General features: G+C 40.8%; 1 protein-coding gene across 1 annotated transcript in view; it reads right to left on the bottom strand.

Moving 5' to 3' along the window:
* Positions 1 to 19269, bottom strand: part of stxbp4 (syntaxin binding protein 4) — a 46489-nt gene that overhangs the window by 22841 nt on the left and 4379 nt on the right. Inside the window, exons 2-16 of the mRNA XM_076081659.1 lie at positions 16100 to 16173; positions 15837 to 15932; positions 15671 to 15740; positions 14453 to 14527; positions 10126 to 10211; positions 9653 to 9791; positions 9179 to 9311; positions 7848 to 7954; positions 7142 to 7355; positions 6574 to 6658; positions 5333 to 5397; positions 4118 to 4214; positions 3548 to 3666; positions 2587 to 2676; positions 590 to 655 (exon numbers count right to left, since the gene is read on the bottom strand). Coding sequence (XP_075937774.1) covers positions 590 to 655; positions 2587 to 2676; positions 3548 to 3666; positions 4118 to 4214; positions 5333 to 5397; positions 6574 to 6658; positions 7142 to 7355; positions 7848 to 7954; positions 9179 to 9311; positions 9653 to 9791; positions 10126 to 10211; positions 14453 to 14527; positions 15671 to 15740; positions 15837 to 15932; positions 16100 to 16173 — 1516 coding nt within the window. The remainder of the gene's footprint in view (positions 1 to 589; positions 656 to 2586; positions 2677 to 3547; positions 3667 to 4117; positions 4215 to 5332; positions 5398 to 6573; positions 6659 to 7141; positions 7356 to 7847; positions 7955 to 9178; positions 9312 to 9652; positions 9792 to 10125; positions 10212 to 14452; positions 14528 to 15670; positions 15741 to 15836; positions 15933 to 16099; positions 16174 to 19269) is intronic.

Raw genomic sequence — 19269 nt, 5'->3', positions numbered from 1 at the left:
ATATATATATATTACTGTAATATATATATATAATATATATATATATATAATATATATATATTACAGTAATATATATAATATATATATATTACATTAATATATATATATATATTACAGTAATATATATATATTATATATATTATATTAATATATATATATATATATAATATATATATATATGTTATATATATATATATATTACTGTAATATATATATATATATATATATATATATATTATGTTAATATATATATTAGTGCTGGGCAACGATTCAAATTTTTAATCGGCCGCCCGATTCTTGTGTTAAAAATGTCCGCTTAATAATAAATAAAACTATGTTAACGCGTGATAAAATAATTGTCGGCGTTAATTAAATAATGCGTTAACGTGATAATAACGCGTTAACTTGCCCAGCACTAATATATATATATTACATATTATGGCTGTATTATTATTGATGATGTATTTTAATGTTGTAATAAGTGGATCTTAAAAATAAAGCGGCATGAAATGTAAATACTTGGATAAAGTACCTTGAAGTTATGTATTCAGAAGTGACAGCTGGACCACCTGCAGCAGGTGAGACTCACCTGTCTGACCTGGCTGAGCTCCTCCTCCATCTGATGGTGAACTCTCTGAGACTCCACCAGCTGCTCCTGAAAAAGAGAAGGAGGGTCGGGGGACGGACAGGAAGTCAACAGGAAGTAAACCAACAAGTCAATAGGAAGTAAACAAACAAGTCAACAGGAAGTAAACAAACAAGTCAACAGGAAGCATGTGGTCCCTGTTGGCGAGTCACAGCGGAGTGATGAACTTTTTAAAAGCAGGGCGACAAAACCAAGACTGTTCAGGAAGGATGCGTGTGAGATTCCTCAGGGCCCCGTTCCTCGTACGTGGTTCAACTAAGTCGATCAAATGTCCTATTAGCAGCCTAAATTAACCAGATGATTGAAGTCAGCCTATGTCGGTTCCTCCAAGGCTGATCCTCTCAAACAGTCTCATTAATTGGAACCAGACGATCAGGATCAGGATAATTGCGCGTGCCCGTCCTACTGCAAAAGGGGGAAGCGTCGATCACCGAAACCATGATTTTCTAACAGTACAATGTTAAATAAAGTCAAAGAAAGAGCCTCTTTTTACTCCGCTGACGAGCAGGAGATGATCATGAACGCATGTGAGGAATTCAAGACCATAATCACGGCTAAATCTAACACCGTCACCGCTGTGAGGGCTAGACAAGAAGCACGCAGAATATCACAGACAAGTTAAATGCGTAAGTGTTGTAAATGTATCGGCTCGTTTTAATGCCTCATCACCCCAACCAATCAGATGATATGTCTTTAAATGTGCTGCTGGCAGTAGGCTTCATGAATGCATCATCCAATGAGATCTATAGCGACAATAATGATCTCAACTCTTTCAGAATAAGATAAAAACAAGCCCAAAGAGCATCTAACTGATCCTCATTAATATGAGGACATATGTACTGTATGCCCTCATGTATCATGTACTATATATGTGTATATACATGTCTGTGTAGATTACCATATAGAACTAGCAGTTTGAATATGTGTGTGTGAATCTGTGTGTGGGCGGATCAGTGTGTGTGTGTGTGTGTTATTCATCATCAGACATTCAATCAACTGAAGCAGTGAAGATAAATAGTGTGATTCTCTCTGTTCTTATCATGAGTCCACCTTCATCATGTTCTACAGCAATGATATGCTGGTGTATAACACAGTCATATCATTATGAGTGCTTTAACCCTCATGTATGCAACGCAGCCATCAAGAGGACATGGGAGCAAGTAAACACTAACACACACACATTACTCAGAATGCTGAGTCAGTACAATATGTGCCATGGTGATGTAATGAACACATCCATAACTTTATTAAGCGCCAAATAAACTTCACCAACAGCACGGCATGCAGCGGCTTTCCCCATGTTCTCCGCATCGCCGACACTGAACAACAATGTACCACTCGCAGAACAGCTCAAGGCTGCATCCAGTGTGTGAGAGTCAATGCTCGGCTGCAGCGTGTGGTGTTCAATGTATGCTCCAGAAGCTCTGTAAATAAATGATTCCTTGTGGGCAGAATGGATAGCGCTCGTAGAGGAAGTCATCATGATGTGATGACGGATCTTGGCGATGTGGAAGAACTCTCTCCCTATAAAACGCTAATCTAACTAATATCCTCCTTCATCAGTGGATCTCTGAGGAAGGGAGCTGTACATTAATGCAATAGAGGCTTCTTAGTTTGCTCAGCTGCTTTAATGGATCACCGTGTGTCTCACTTTACATGCATTTCCGGAACTCCCGTATAACCCCCGGTATATGCGCAACCGCATTAGACTACCGTATATGACAGGAGCTGCCATGTTTTCCGGGGGAGTGGCAGCTTATCCAGCTACCTTCAGTTAGCCTGCGCTGGAGCAGCTTCAAGCTTATGGATGTGTTGCCATGGTGATTTTGCCAAACTTGCTTCGTGGAACCGAAAAGCCTGATCTACGTCATCTTATCCTGAAAAGGCCCTGGTGTATTGTTGTTGTTGTTGTTGTTGTTGTTGTTGTTGTTGTTGTTTACCTGCAGCCTCTTGATCTCCCTCAGAGCCTCGATGTGCTCCTTCCTCAGCCTCTCCATCTCCTCCAGGTCCTCCGAGTCTGACGCTGACGGCTGCACACAGAGAACAGACCGATGACCTCGTGTTTTCACATGTCAATGACTGAATGGTTTTGTTTTTCAGAATAAGAGCCTGTACAGCTGTGATTGATTGTTATTGATTATTGCTGTGCGGCAGAGGACGAGATCTTTACAGCCGGCTGATTGGGAGCTTTGGGCGACAGCAGGTTCGATGTCGGAGCGTCTGCGTCGATCAGCTCAGATCAGCGTACCAGCTGATCACCAAAACATGAGACCCATGATGTCACTTCCTGCCGCGTGCTGCATGTAGATACACTCTCATCTACTTAATCTGCTTCTTACTGAATCCACAACCTCATTGTTGATCACCGAGCCCATTAAAGAATGACTTCATGTGTATTATTTGTGGTTTAAGTGGTAATAATAATGATAATAAGTATGTATTCATTAACATGGCATCTGTACCCTGACATGCAGAAGATGAACGTTTGTAGAAACAGTGAAAATAGAGAAGAATGGCCTCACAATGTTTCTTATTCTAATACATTAAAGTTATAATTATTACTAAGAAATCAACATTATTAACATTATTAAATGTTTTTACAGGAAAAATGACTTCAACCGTGTCATATTTGACTGACTTTGTAAAATGCTGATGTGTAAAGATGAATGTAGGCAAAGAGGATATATATATAAAGTTTATCTTTAATTATTACTGACCATGTGACAACGTTAGGAACGTTCATAATAACAACAACAAGCTGCCGTTTAACATTGACACTTTATAGTAAATGATATTACAGAAATGTCATCTTCTGCTTTGAATATCTATGAAGACATGCTCCCTAAACTCTGTTCTGTGTTTGTAGGATCAGCTGGTCTCTGTGGTGCAGAGACTTCCTACCCGCGGCTCGGTGGGGGACTCCAACAAGCCGGACAGGTCGCTGGACGTGAACCTCGGCTGGGTGACGGCCAGCTCCTCCAGCTGAGGCTTGAACAGCTCCCTGATGTGGCTCTCAAAGTCTGCAAACACACAACACACACACACACATTCACAGGGCTTCTAGTGTCACAAACACACACTGCTCATCACAAACACTGTGGTTAGAGGGTTGAACGTCAATAATAAATATAACTGAAGTTACTTTATTAAAGAGGAACCTTTGAACCTGTATTTGTCATTAACATCTTCTGTAATCGGTGCAGTGAGACACTAAACTGATAATGTTCTTATTATTACTTCTCGAAGAGTCTGACGACATCACGCAGAGAACACAGAGATAAACTGATCTCATGTGACCAACGGGGGGGAGAGAAGAAGAGAGGAGCGTTGTCACTTTGTTATGTTTGAGTACAGAAAGAGTATCTTGGTTTTATCTAAAAGATGTTTAAAGTCGCTCGACACTGGACCAGTGTCATCAACCCTGCTACACATAAAAACATGATATAACACAATAAACAGTCAGAGTCCTACCTGTGAAGGCCACCGTCCCTGCTGGATCAGCTCGTAGTCTGGACCGGAGCGCCTGTCGCTGAGCCTCCGACGGCTTCAGAGCGAGCAGATCCAGAGCCTACACACACACACACACAGACACACACACACACACACACACACACACACACACACACACACACACACACACAGATCAATACATAGAGTGGTGACGCCCCTTTCCCAAACATCGATCATGCCTGCTGTCACCAATAACCCACGTTTGAGAGGCTGTGAAATGAGTTCATGATTTGAAGAACATCTTCAGATCATAAAGGAGAAAGATCACAATCACCAGGAGATCCATGTTGTTTATAGTGGACAATAGGGGCAGAATCTGACCTCTAGAGCTTGTTGTTTTTAATTATATATTATATATTTTATATTTGGTAGAATAGTGAAATCTGACTGTTAAATACTCAACATGTCCTCATGGGTGATTGTGTGTAGATTAATAACTAAACAGTTTCATATCTATCATACAATAAAGTATGCAAACAGTGAAGGGGTTTGATTGCTCCAGGTTATTTCTCCTCTCCTGTCCTCCATGATTGCTGCAAATAGACTCAGAAAGACTCAGAAAGACTCAGAAAGACTCAGATAGACTCAGATAGACTCAGATAGACTCAGATAGACTCAGACAGACTCAGACAGACTCAGATAGACTCAGATAGACTCAGACAGACTCAGATAGACTCAGATAGACTCAGAAAGACTCAGATAGACTCAGATAGACTCAGATAGACTCAGATAGACTCAGATAGACTCAGATAGACTCAGACAGACTCAGATAGACTCAGATAGACTCAGACAGACTCAGATAGACTCAGATAGACGCAGAAAGACTCAGATAGACTCAGATAGACTCAGATAGACTCAGATAGACTCAGACAGACTCAGATAGACTCAGATAGACTCAGACAGACTCAGAAAGACTCAGAAAGACTCAGATAGACTCAGAAAGACTCAGATAGACTCAGATAGACTCAGATAGACTCAGATAGACTCAGATAGACTCAGATAGACTCAGAAAGCCTAATGAGATAAAATACACCGAGGACTGACAGCTGTAGTGTAACAGAATCTAACCTGGTAGTCTGACAGGACTCTGGATATTCATAATAAATAAACATATAATGTAAATCTGAATATCACACACACACACACACACACACACACACACACACACACAGTCACCTGCTCAAGTCTCTCCAGTTTGAGGCGACATCTCCTGAGAGGAAGCTGCTGACTGCTGGAGGATTCTACAGACAGAAATACAGACACATGATGTTTAAAAGGGAAATAAATGAACAGTTTGAATGTTTAAACGTTCTCTTGAATGTCAGCTTGAATGTTAGCTTGAATGTTAGTTGGATCGTGTACTTCATGTAAACAATAATGAGGTCACATCAATACAAAGGGAAAAAACACAAAGGGACACATAATGGCCACAAAGAGGCACATAACAGCCTCAGGGAGACGCTAAATGTCCACAGAGAGACACAAAACAATCACAAGAGGACATATAACGACCACAAAGATGCAAAATGACTGCAAAGAAACGCAATATAACAAAAAGAGACAATCACAAAGACACACAAAATGGCCGCTGAGATGCAAAACTACCACACAGACACAGAAGGATTGCAAAAAGACCCAGAACAACCACAGAGACAGAAAACAACCGCACATTCAGAGACGCAAAACGGCTTCAAGGAGACACAAAGAAACCTGCAAAGAGACACTAAACCATGCTCGTGCCTCTTGGAGGGAGGGGTTGGGAACTTTAACATTGTCTCATGAGGCTACTCTTTGACTGACCCAGTCCAGAATGAGTCTCATGGAGACACTGAAGTTTATTAATGGACAAACAAACCGGCTCATCTGAAGCGAAGGTGGGAGGTTTTCCCTTTTGTTCTGACAGCGATGCACATATGGAGATAGACCTCAGGACCCCTCTCACACACAGAGACGAAACGATGCTGCACACCTCCTCCACCAATCGTAGGCCAGACCTCCCGCCTGCCTCCCTGTCTCTCTGCTTGTCCCCTCGTCTGTCTCCATCAGAGCTTCATTGACACCTCGCAGGCAGCCTAAAGCTCGCCATCTTATCGGGAACGTGTCTCAACACAACACGCATTATTATCATAATGTATGATATCCTGACTTTTTAATTTGAATATGAGCTGTTTAAATTACCACCAGACAACCTGAGGAACTGGAAAATAAGTCAAATGATGTGTAAAATGTTTTTTTGAGGATAAGAAGCAAACAGAAAACTGGTTTTATATCGTTTGAGCTTCAACTGGAGCTCTTTAAAACTCCTTCAGTGGAATCAACCATCATATTAAATTGACGTTGACACAACAGGAGTGTTATTATTATATGTTGTTATTGTAATATTTTCTGTTATTGACTCGAGAACGATGGATACGTACCGGGGTTTGTATCAGCGATGATGCCGTCGCTCTCTGGTGGGGAGGAAACACGTGTCGGCTCTGTTCTGGCTGGAGACAGTCGCACCTGCAGACATAACATAATCATAATCATAATGGTTCGAGAAGAGTGTGTGAGTGTGTGTCATGACCTCAGTGACACAGATGACTGACATTACATAAGGTGGTTATGAAACATCAAGAAGGCTTAAGGAGCGAGTCCTGAGGAATATATATTCTCCTCAAATGCTCCTCGTGTATCTGGGAACTTAACTTATTCATGCTCGTATCAAAATCAATAAACAGTTTTACTTCTTTTTCCAATACTTTTGTTTGTGACCAAATACCTGCAGAACTAATGACATTTCCACCAGCCTCAGCTCTGCTTTGTGTTTACGGATAATTAGCAAATGTTAGCATGCATGCTAAGAAAGTAAACAACAGAGAACGATTGAGAATAATGTGACTTAGAAAGTTAATCCCAGTTGACACGCTGTGTGGTTCAAGTCCTGGTTTGTCGTTCAGGACTTGAACCAGTAGAGCTTCTGTCCTGGTGCACTGGAGCTCACACCTGGCTGACGTTGACCGCTGGCAGAGTCTCACAGGCCGGGTTTCTGTTGGAGGTGATCTTGGTGACCACGACCGGCTGCAGAGGCACGGGGGCCCTCGTCTGGGGCCCACCTCCACCTCCGGACCCCTGCAGGGAGACGGGGCTGTGAGGCCCGCTGCTGGAGCTGGAGGACGACCTCCGCCTGATGAAGGCAATCTCCACCGTGGGGTCCGGTCTACAGGACGCAGCACAGGTGGGGAGCATTTTTAAACATTTAGAACGTCCACATTAACTGTAATGTCTTCTTACAAAAAACAAGAGTAATGGTAGCTTTTGATTCCCTTCAATTAAGACTACATTTCCCATCAACCCTTTCTGTCACAAATACATCACAGACACAACAAAGAAAATAAAAGACAACAAAACTAAAATGTTTAAATGTATTCATATTTTCAAAAGAAAATTCAACTTGTATTGTTCGGACTAAACTTTACAGCCAACATGTTTATGTTGGAGTAAACTAGATTAAAACAAATAAAAGGATCTTTTTAGGTGACCCAGTGAAGTGCGATAGGTGTTTTGTTGACTTTACTTCACACACAAACTTAATGGTTGATTTATAAATAGCTGTTGTCACATATATTCTCGTTGTTAGACTCCCGTGTTCTCGTTTCTTCTGTATCTTGAATAAGTGATGCCTTTGAAAGAGTCTGCGGGTGTGTTGGACCTGAGTTTGGTGCGGGTCAGGATGCTCCGGGCCTCCTCGTACGTCACTCCGATCAGAGACTCTTTGTTGATGGACACCAGCTGGTCTCCGACCTGCAGCCGGCCGTCCTGAAGCAGCACAAATACACAGACACATTCACATCCTGCGAGCCACTGAGATTCATGTAAATAGTCCATGTATTTTGGTAACATTTGGGTTTCTATGGTGCACATTATGGCTTTTTAGTAAAAGTTTAGAATCTGCAGTTTGGAATCTGCTTTGACCCAAACGTACATTGAATTACAATAATGAATAAGCTTGATGACATAAAAGCAGATATGAACCTTTCAACATGAAGGCTGGACGAACATTGGAAAACCAAATAAATATAATTTGGATTTTTTAAGCTGGAAAAAGACTTTCAGTATTTTACATCTGAGAAATAAATAATAACCAACTTTGTGGAGGTTTAACATATAACTGTTCGTCATCTGCATAACAGTGGTGGTGAATTTCATGTTTGCAAGTAAAAAACATGTAAAGCGAAATAATAAGTGGTCCCAGAACAGAGCCGAGGGGAACTCCACAGTTTATAGAGGCCACTGAGAAGGAAGCAGAGCTACTGTCATGCAGAATTTATATTCTTCAGTCTGGTACATAAGTTGTTCTTATAAATGATCCTCATCGTAGCTGTTTACATTGTCGTATGTGTACTTTTTAAACTTGCACCCCGTTGTTAACCAGTTTATATTTATTGTATCGTTGACATTTGATAGGATTAATTGACTGAATTGATATTTTATTGTTTATGTTTTGTTTATTTGCGCTCTTTCCCACTTTGTAATGCCACTGCAACAATTTCCCTTGAATAAAATAATATTTTTAGATATTTCATTATCATACATTTCCTTGTTATGCTGCAAGAACAGTTTTTTTAATGTTGGTTTTTAAGCCCTAATAAGGACTTTATTGTTGCATTTTGGATATTAATATTGTAGATATAGATAATCACAAAATCCAAATGAATGAAACAACTAAACTGCGTTCTCATTTATGTTTCGATGCAACATATGTTCTCCTGGATCACAGCTCTTGTTTTAAACGGTTAATCAAAACAAGACTACGCGGTTATGTTTAGTAAGAAAACATCATGGATTGGCTTAAAATAAGAAAGTTAATACAAGTCACGTCAATTATAATAACTCAACATTTTATTTGACATGAACAGTGGTCTCCTGTGTGAGAGTCCTGTGTGTTTGACTCGTCCAATCACTGTGGGCGTACTTATGACACGTTGATTACAACGTCAAAAACAAAACAATAATTCAGTTGAATTGTATTGTCTCGCTTACCTTCTGGGAGTCTCCTCCAGCCATTAATTCCTGAATGAACACCATTGGTCCTTCTGCACGGTTGGCTCCTCCCTTGATGACGAGGCCCAGGCCCTTACCCTTGGCAACGCAAATCAACTGAATGCCGCTGTCACTGTGGAGAGAGAGAGAGAGAGAGAGAGAGAGAGAGAGAGAGAGAGAGAGAGAGAGAGAGAGAGAGAGAGAGAGAGAGAGAAAGACAGAGAGAGACAGAGAGAGAGAGAGACAGAGAGACAGAGAGAGAGAGAGAGAGAGAGAGAGAGAGAGAGAGAGAGAGAAAGACAGAGAGAGACAGAGAGACAGAGAGAGAGAGAATACAATGTCAGTTAATTGATAAAAATAAGCCTTTTTAAGGGTTAATTAATAAACTATAGTCATACTACATCCTGCTGCTTCAGCCAACGTTTGAGGATTTATAGAGAAGAAGAAGAAGTTATTTCTGTGACTGGTTCCTACCTGAAGGCCTGCGTGGGCGTGTGCACGCTTTGGGGGGGGTTGTTGTAGGAGTAGGCTGTGACCCCCTCTTTAGGACTCAGAAGCTGGGGGCTCTCAGACCGGGAGGAGGAGGAGGAGGAGGCCGTGTCTGTCAGCTTCACTGAGCACAGAGGAGAGAAGAAGAAGAAAGAAAGGAGAGGTGAGCAGGGAGAGGTGGAGAGTGGAGGATGAAGGGAGGAAGAGGTGGAGAGTGGAGGGAGGAGGTGGAGGATGAAGGGAGAGAGATGGGAGGGAGATGGGAGGGAGAAAGTGGAGAGGGATGGATGATGGGAAAGAGATGGGAGGGAGATGGAGGGAGGAGGTGGAGAGTGGAGAGGTCAGAATCAGGTTCAGGATCAGGTTCAGGATCAGGTTCAGGATCAGGATCAGGTCTCAGTGGCTCCATAAAGCCATAATGACGTCACTGAGTGTAAAAGAGTAAACGTGTGTTGTACCTGAGGAGAGCTGAGTCGGAGAGATTCTTCCTGAAGATGAGATGTTGTTGGAGCCGTACTTCTCCATCAGCTCAGCAAACTCCCTCCTGACACACACACACACACACACGCACACACACACAGACACACACACAGTTTTGTTTGTTTATAATAATAATCTATATTAAAATTTGACAACAAAATTACTTTTTACTTGAATAGAAGTAATAAAAGTATCACAACAATACTCCATTTTAACTGTGGCAGGTAAATATATAAACATGATTTTGCAATAAAAGTACTTGTACTAAAGAGAAGAGATCTTGATGTATTTGACCTGCAATGTGTTGATGTACTGCAGTTTAGTAATATTCTCTATACATCAGCCTAACGAATGAAAGAGGCTGAATGTGCAGAATAAATTAGCATCACGTAGTTTCTTCATTAACTGATTGTAAAACATGAAGACAACTTCTTCACTATCAGAGCTTTTATTTTGAAAACCTTTTCTTTGACCAAGCTTTAATGTGGAAGCAGAGCATGTTTACTTTTTACGGGTCTGAGGAGAGCAGATCTGTGAGTGTTTGTCTCCCTCACATGGACGCAGAGGAAACCTGTCATCACCCATCAGACCTGTTAATGTTTAATGTTGAATCATACCCGTTAATGTTTAATGTTAAATCAGACCTGTTAATGTTTAATGTTGAATCATACCCGTTAATGTTTAATGTTAAATCAGACCTGTTAATGTTTAATGTTGAATCATACCCGTTAATGTTTAATGTTGAATCAGACCTGTTAATGTTTAATGTTAAATCAGACCTGTTAATGTTTAATGTTGAATCATACCCGTTAATGTTTAATGTTGAATCAGACCTGTTAATGTTTAATGTTAAATCAGACCTGTTAATGTTTAATGTTAAATCAGACCTGTTAATGTTTAATGTTAAATCAGGCCTGTTAATGTTTAATGTTGAATCAGACCTGTTAATGTTTAATGTTAAATCAGGCCTGTTAATGTTTAATGTTGAATCAGACCTGTTAATGTTTAATGTTAAATCAGACCTGTTAATGTTTAATGTTAAATCAGACCTGTTAATGTTTAATGTTGAATCATACCCGTTAATGTTTAATGTTAAATCAGACCTGTTAATGTTTAATGTTAAATCAGACCTGTTAATGTTTAATGTTAAATCAGGCCTGTTAATGTTTAATGTTGAATCAGACCTGTTAATGTTTAATGTTAAATCAGACCTGTTAATGTTTAATGTTAAATCAGGCCTGTTAATGTTTAATGTTAAATCAGACCTGTTAATGTTTAATGTTAAATCAGACCTGTTAATGTTTAATGTTAAATCAGACCTGTTAATGTTTAATGTTAAATCAGGCCTGTTAATGTTTAATGTTGAATCAGACCTGTTAATGTTTAATGTTAAATCAGACCTGTTAATGTTTAATGTTGAATCATACCCGTTAATGTTTAATGTTAAATCAGACCTGTTAATGTTTAATGTTAAATCAGACCTGTTAATGTTTAATGTTAAATCAGGCCTGTTAATGTTTAATGTTGAATCAGACCTGTTAATGTTTAATGTTAAATCAGACCTGTTAATGTTTAATGTTAAATCAGACCTGTTAATGTTTAATGTTAAATCAGGCCTGTTAATGTTTAATGTTGAATCAGACCTGTTAATGTTTAATGTTAAATCATACCCGTTAATGTTTAATGTTAAATCAGACCTGTTAATGTTTAATGTTGAATCATACCCGTTAATGTTTAATGTTAAATCAGACCTGTTAATGTTTAATGTTGAATCATACCCGTTAATGTTTAATGTTAAATCAGACCTGTTAATGTTTAATGTTGAATCATACCCGTTAATGTTTAATGTTAAATCAGACCTGTTAATGTTTAATGTTGAATCATACCCGTTAATGTTTAATGTTGAATCAGACCTGTTAATGTTTAATGTTAAATCAGACCTGTTAACCCTTTAAATTCTGTAAAGTCATGATGTCCCCTTTCTCAAAATGCTTTATGGTGACCATGTTGGGACATTTAGGACATTTCTGGAAAATCAGGACATTTTTTCAAAGTGAGGACATTCTTGTAAATAATTAATCTCGACAGCATCAGACTACAACCGTCGCTTTACAAATGAAAACCGCCGTCTTTAAAGTTCCAATCCTCTCTGATTAAATGTATTTTAGTTCTGCAGGTATTGGGTCAAAATATTGGACACATTACAATGTTGACCTGATGATGGTGCTAGATTAAAAGTCAGAGGATCAAAGTCATGACTTTGATTTGCCACAAAGAGCTGACTAAAGTCTTTGACATCTCATGTCTGGACTGAAGCTTCCAGACCTCACAAAGCTCCATCAGTGAGTTTAACACTCCTCGTTTTGTTATTCCTGTGAGGACCGCCGATCTAAATCCTCACCGTGTGACGTCACCACGGCGTCCTCAGCGTGACCCGCTGAACCGCTCAGCCAGCAGCTGAACACATGATCCTCGTAATTAGTTTTAAAAGTGTGAAACAAATAACAATGGAGGTCAAGATTTGAGGTGAAAACCCGGCGTGTCAGCACTAAGCTGATTACACACCCACACACACACACACACACCCACACACACACACACACATACCCTCACACACACAGACTCACACACACTGCTGCTTTGGTTTCGTAATAACTCGACCTTTCCTCTGCTGTAACAACAATAACAAGCTTTGATCCGTCAGACGTCAGATCACCTTCTGCTCCTTCTCTTCTGCTCACTTCCTACATCCTTCTCCTCTCCTGTTGTCTCTGTCTTCACTGAAGACATTCCCATCATCCTCATCATGTCTCCTCACCAGTTTGTCCCTCATCTGTGGCTATAAACATAACAATGAGCGCTTGGTTGTCGTTACAGTTCATGCATTCATATTTTAGATAAAATCATGATCTATTTTTCTAACCTTCGAGGAACTGAAACATAGTTGAAGCTGATCTCATCCAGCGTTTGTAAACCTAACTTTTATTTTTGGAAAGACTGTATTCATGTAACGAGCGGATATTGACCTGTGTTACTGAATGTCCGTAGGGAAACGCACAAAAACTGAGGAATAACTTCTTGTCAGATGTCATACAAAATTTTGTATGAGAACCATTTGATGGCAGAGTCAAATTTTACAAATTTTACAAATTTCCCCCTGGGGATGAATAAAGTACCTATCTATCTATCTATCTATCTAAAGTGAGATGGTTGGTTTCGGGTAATACTTCATGCATTGACTCTGAACGATGTCATTGTACGTAAATTGTGAGACAAGGAATCGAAACAATAAGCGTACCATTCTTAAGGCTACAGGGCAGAGAAAGGACGATGTTGTGGTGTAAGATTTTGACGCCTGTGGGATCAGACACAAAAAACTAAACTGAAGCGATGACCTCAAATAACATAGAAACCGGCTCTGCTCGCTGTTGTTTCCGCTGATCAGCCGGAGCAGAAACCCTCGCTGGACGGATGGCAAAGCGTCCCGATTGTGTCACTGTGAGTTTGTCTCAGGCTGACGTGGAAAAGCACCGCAGACAGCAGAGTGTCAGGTCAGTTTATTTTTAACGCTGTCAGCCGCTAAACATTCACCTCAAGAGTTTACACCAAGGACGGATTTAAACTACCGACACGGTTTAAAGTCGATGGATAGAGAACAGTTTCTCTTCATGACTCTGAAACATCTGCAGCTGTCGAGGGAATAAAAGACGAAACCTTCTTCAGGAAGAAACTGTTTTTAAAGGATTCATAAACGCAGACTTTTCTTTCCAACACACTTTAGGATTCTTCTAGAAAGACTTCTGTATTAGAAGAAGCTTTCAGGCTAATTTTAAAAGGTGCACTAAAATAAATGGACCGACAGGTAGTGAGACAATGTGCTGGAGTATATTTTCATTTTTATCATTTTTAAATTTTGAAGGAAATAGATGAATAATAAATAAATAATACTAAATAATGAGGTTGCTTCTACACTAAAATAAACTAAAAAAGATGAAAATAGAATGAAGTCCACGTACACCTGAAACCAACTTCCTTTTTCTAAAGACTTTTCTACAAACCCATTCGACTAGTTTTCCTGTAGGTGAACGATTTAATGTTTTAATTCAAACAGGACTGATTTCAGATTAATCAAAATCACACCAGAACGACGAGTCTTCAGTTAACCTCACAAACAGATACACCAAGACAGGATGCATCCGGTGACAGTTTTACACCCTAAGCTGTTTGTGTTTCACATGTTGGACTCAGATTCAGAAGAACCTGTGGAGAGGAAAACATCCCAGCGGGTCTGTATTTGTGTCTCACCTGGATTCATCGTCTCTGGCGATCAACAGGGACATGTGATTAGAGAGCGAGGCGGTCCTCAGGATCTCCACCGCCCTATCAGGAGACAGAGAGGTGACGTCAGCAGCTGGTGTGCAGTTGAATATAATAGTTCATACAAACAGAACAACACAAATGGTAACTAATGCAGATCTGATGAACAAGATCAATGAACGATGCTAATGTAATGTTTACCATGTTTACTATCTTAATTAAGCGTAATAACATTTTCTAATTAACACTCAGCAGGTATTTGGTCATAAGGCAAAGTACTGACAAATGAAAAGCAATAAATCATAGTCACCAAAGTCAAATACATCCTCCAGGAACCATGACTATTTGAACCAAATCAACCCGTCCGCACAAACTCAACTCAACAAATACGGCGGCAGTGGTCCTACGTGTTAAACTATGACAATCATTAACGTATATTCAGTATTCCTTCAGTAGCTAGCATAGCATAGCAGTGCTAACGCTAGTTAATGGTGTGCTAACATACTCTGCTAACGTTTATCTCCTTCAACCTCTCTGAGTAACGAGTCTCACTTTTACACAATGTTTAACATAATGAGATCCAGATCCACTGAACCAGAAACCAGAGATGAGAGTCTTTGGAGTAGAACTATGCTATGCTGCGATTGGTCAATCTGTGTTTGAGGGGCGAGACTTAGCAACGGGTCAATTGAAACCAGGAGACAACGTCCGGTTCTTTAAAGTGAAGTCAAAGCTTCATGTGTTAAAGCTGCATTCTCTCTAATGTCCACCAGGGGGCGACTCCTCTGGTTGTATAGAAGTCTATGAGAAAATGACTCTACTTCTCTCTTGATTTATTACCTCAGTAAACATTGTAAACATGAGTTTATGGTCTCAATCTCTAGTTTCAAGTCTTCTTCAATACAGCATGATGTTCATTTAGTACATTATGGTCCATTTAGAGTCACACAGACCATAAAGCAGGGGATGCTTTAGGGCGGGGCTACACGGTGATTGACAGGTCTCTACCAGAGACGTATACGGCATCTCTGTGGTCGACACTAGAGGGGAACGTAGAGCTTCATAGTTTGAAGTGAAGGGCTGCTGACCAAGCTTTTATATTTGTGGAGTTGGTATTGAGAATGTGTTTACTCATCCTGGGAGACACGATGGCTAACAATTCAAAATACCTCTTCTCCTAAAATACCCCTGCAAACACAAACTCACCTCTCATTGGTCGCCCCCATCAGACCGATGTTATTGACATCCAAAATCAGGTCACCTGACTTAAGTCGACCTGGAACAGAGAGTGACAGACAATGTTATAATAATAACAATAAAAATAACAATAACTTTCCCCAGTACAAGACAAATATACCAACAAACTACCTACCGTCCAGGGCTGCCAACCCACCGGCTATCACCCGCTTGATGTAGATGCCAAACTCTTCTCCCGTCATCTCTCGGTAACCTCCGATTATCTTCACACCTGTTTACAGACGAGCTCCGGTTAGTTAGGAAAACTTGTGTTAAAACAAATAATCTGTTGATTATCTGTTACTGTTTGCCACGAAAACATTTAAACACTCTTTAACTGTGGCTTAGAGACAACTGACAATGACTGAGAGGTCAGAGATGTCAAAGGAAGAAGCTCACCGAGTCCCTTCTTGCAGTCGCAGAACTCCAGCCTCTGTACGGCTCGGTTGATGCCGTGCGGGCCCATGATCGTCCTGGCAACAAGCAAAAAAAACAAAAAACACAACGGATTCATCAACATGCGGCCTCGTCCAAAGCCGCTCCCTCTCCTCTCATGCACAAAACAATCAAATCATCGCAGGATTTTGTCATTTTCTCACCCCCACCCTCCCTCCCTCCTTCCTCCACCCAGCCACATCCAAACCAATAAACTCTGTCCCCCGTTAAAAGGAGTGCAGTGACCCGAATGTCAGGAAAACATAAGCGTGATCAAAAATAATCAAAGGAACATTACAAAGCAGGTTATTATATCCTCGGCGGTCCCTGTGTGCTGAGAGATTTGTGGAAGGTTCAGGTCAAAGCTGAAGAGATTCCTCTGATGTGTTTAACGTGGTGCTGCTGTCTGCTGGTTCTGTCCCGAAGGCTCAGCTCTCCGCCAGAGCAGAGATTGTTTCAGATGCTTACGCATGTGTGTGTGTGTGTGTCACAGGGTTTGTGTAGAGACAGCATCTATTGTCGTGGACTGACATGACTTCACAGGTTTTTGTGGCCCTGAGGAGAATTTAATTCCCCTCCATCCCCCACCCTGACAACAACAAACACAACCCCAAACTGTAGGTTTCACTATAAAGAGATGCTAAAAGTAAAAAAAAGACAAAGTGCAGAATTTTGACAAACCTTTTAAAACTTGTTTTAAGAACTTACAAACCCTACCTTCCAGCTAGAATGCACCTATATCTATTGTAACAGCATTTAACAACGTTTGGTTTCATGAGTAGACGTTTTAGGATCTTTACTGCTGAGACTTCGGCTTCCACTTCAACACAGTACACTATGTGGTCCCTCCAGCGTTTTCTGGGTCCATCTCAGCCAGTTAGATGTGCCAAGGAAACCTCTAAATGGAGGCATCCAGGAGGATGCAGCCACCAAGTTATAGACAGGCATAGAAATTGGCAATCAAAGGAAAAGCAAGCGATGGCGACAAACTAGGTTTGCAGAATCCCGGTATCGCACACTTGAACAGTTGTGAAAAGTTGTGACCTGGTAAAACCACTGAACAATTTCAAGTGACAGCTGGGTGACTTGAATAGTCCCAGTTCAGGAAGCAGTATTATATGATTCTTTAGGCCACCTTAAAGCAGTACAACGAACTTGTTTAGCCGTTATTGACACATTATCACCTTATGAAGTTGATATGTTGAACGTGTTACCAAACAAAGTTTCCTGTTGGGCTCTGCATTGGAAGGATCTGGTCCCGATCATGTAAATGACGATTTAATGGTGACGGACCTGAAAGATTTGCATCATGACTTGCTAAGTGCTTCAGAAGACTTGGACTTTGAGAAGACTCTCTATTGACGTAAAGACTTCGGCTCAATAGAAATGTGTCTTTGCTAAATAGTTTCAGTTATCTGGGCTATTTGTATTATCTGTTTTAATGGATGTGCTGCAAAACTGCACCGGTCCAGTGCAGGTTTGAGCTTAGTTTAAGAAAACTAAATACACTACCATATACTGTAGTACCGGCTCTGTATAACCAGGTTTGGAGCCAAAAGCACGACCAGGTAAAAACTCAGTCATGCTTATGGTCTGAAACAGGAAGAGGTAAAATACTAGAAAGAGAAAGAGAACTCCTAAATCAATTAGGGATCAGACTAAGAGGCAGAAGTCCAAAAGGCAAGCAGGGATCAGACGGGCAAGCACATTAGACGATCTGGCAGAGAATGAATGGGAACGTACCAGTATATATATATATATATATATATATATATATATATATATACTGGCCAATGGAGGAGTGGGAGGTCAGATGATGGCAGGCAAACCAGAGCATGAGACACATGAGAATGTGTTGGCTTATAAATCATACTCAACGATATCAGACCCGAGGTGTACTGTTTACCGGACCATTCCAATTCTCTATTTTCCAGATTGTCTGTTGTGCTTCCGATAACTTTTCAGCCATCCGTCCTGCCCGACCATTGGGACTTCCGCCCTCATTCTGACCCTTTTTAGATTTAATGTCAGAGTCCTTGTTGCTGCTCAGATTCTCAAAGATCCTTTTGTGCTAAATGTATAACTGCTTGCTACAAATACATCAATTCCTTAAACTAGGCATCTCTGACTGACCCATATTTATGTGCTGAACTTGGATCCTGAATCTCCAAAGCGTCCTGTAGCCAGCAGATACACACATGGAGCTGCGTTCATGATTGAGTGCTCTGATGTGATCTTGGTTTGTGAGGTGGTGCTGCTCCCATCAGGACCCGGTTACATATACTATGCGTTATGTAAGGGATAATGTACGGAGAAGTGGATGAATAAAGATTCCAGGGGGAAGCAGAGGTCACTCTGATCCCTGTGGAGGGGCTTAGTGTGAAATAATAACATTATCCGTCCAAGCACACACGCCAAATATATTATTTGAATATATATGTCACTAGATAAGCCTTCAAGAAGGTCTTGAGGCTTCTGAAATAAGATGCCTGATTTATGTTGCATTGATCACCTCATCTAATTAAAGGTCATCATACGCTCAAACGTTCTTGATCATCAAACAGTGTCCCCCTCAAAACCGTTCTACTTGTATGAGATGTTACAAAAGTGTCTCATATCTGGATAACGTGAGATTCAACATGACGCCACGTACACGCGTCTCCGATGGTCGGATCATAAATCGGATCGCGGTCTGTCTTGGTGTTCAGTCTAGAGAGCCACAACATGGCTGAAGGTCTTCAGTGGTCCACTTGAACCTGAACCCAAGGAGACCCAGTCCAAAGGGGAGCTGATCCCCGTAAGACCCGGTCTGAAATAGACCAGAGGCTAATGAGATCGGGTTTATGACACTTTGGTGGCAGAGTGGTTGCAATGTCCTGGGTTCTTAGGACCTATGATGTACGTCACACCCTTCTCTCCCTCCATTTCTAAAGCCTCCTCTGTCAAATAAAGGCAAAATGCCAAATTAATAATAATCAGAACCCCAGACCTGAGACTTAGAAAAAAGGGACCCTACCAGACCTGATTACATTTAGACCCGACTGACTCCCACAGATTGGATACTTGGAAGTGAGACTTCTTTACTTGACCGGTTTGGATTCCTTCAGCCCTGATCAACTCATCAGTGTCCCTGG

Source organism: Anarhichas minor, unplaced genomic scaffold (genome assembly GCF_050575085.1).
Source record: "Anarhichas minor isolate MPS153535 unplaced genomic scaffold, ASM5057508v1 ptg000084l, whole genome shotgun sequence".
Classification (NCBI taxonomy): Eukaryota; Metazoa; Chordata; class Actinopteri; order Perciformes; family Anarhichadidae; genus Anarhichas; species Anarhichas minor.
Note: the sequence above shows the minus strand (reverse complement) of the source record. Positions and strands in the feature narration are given on the sequence as shown.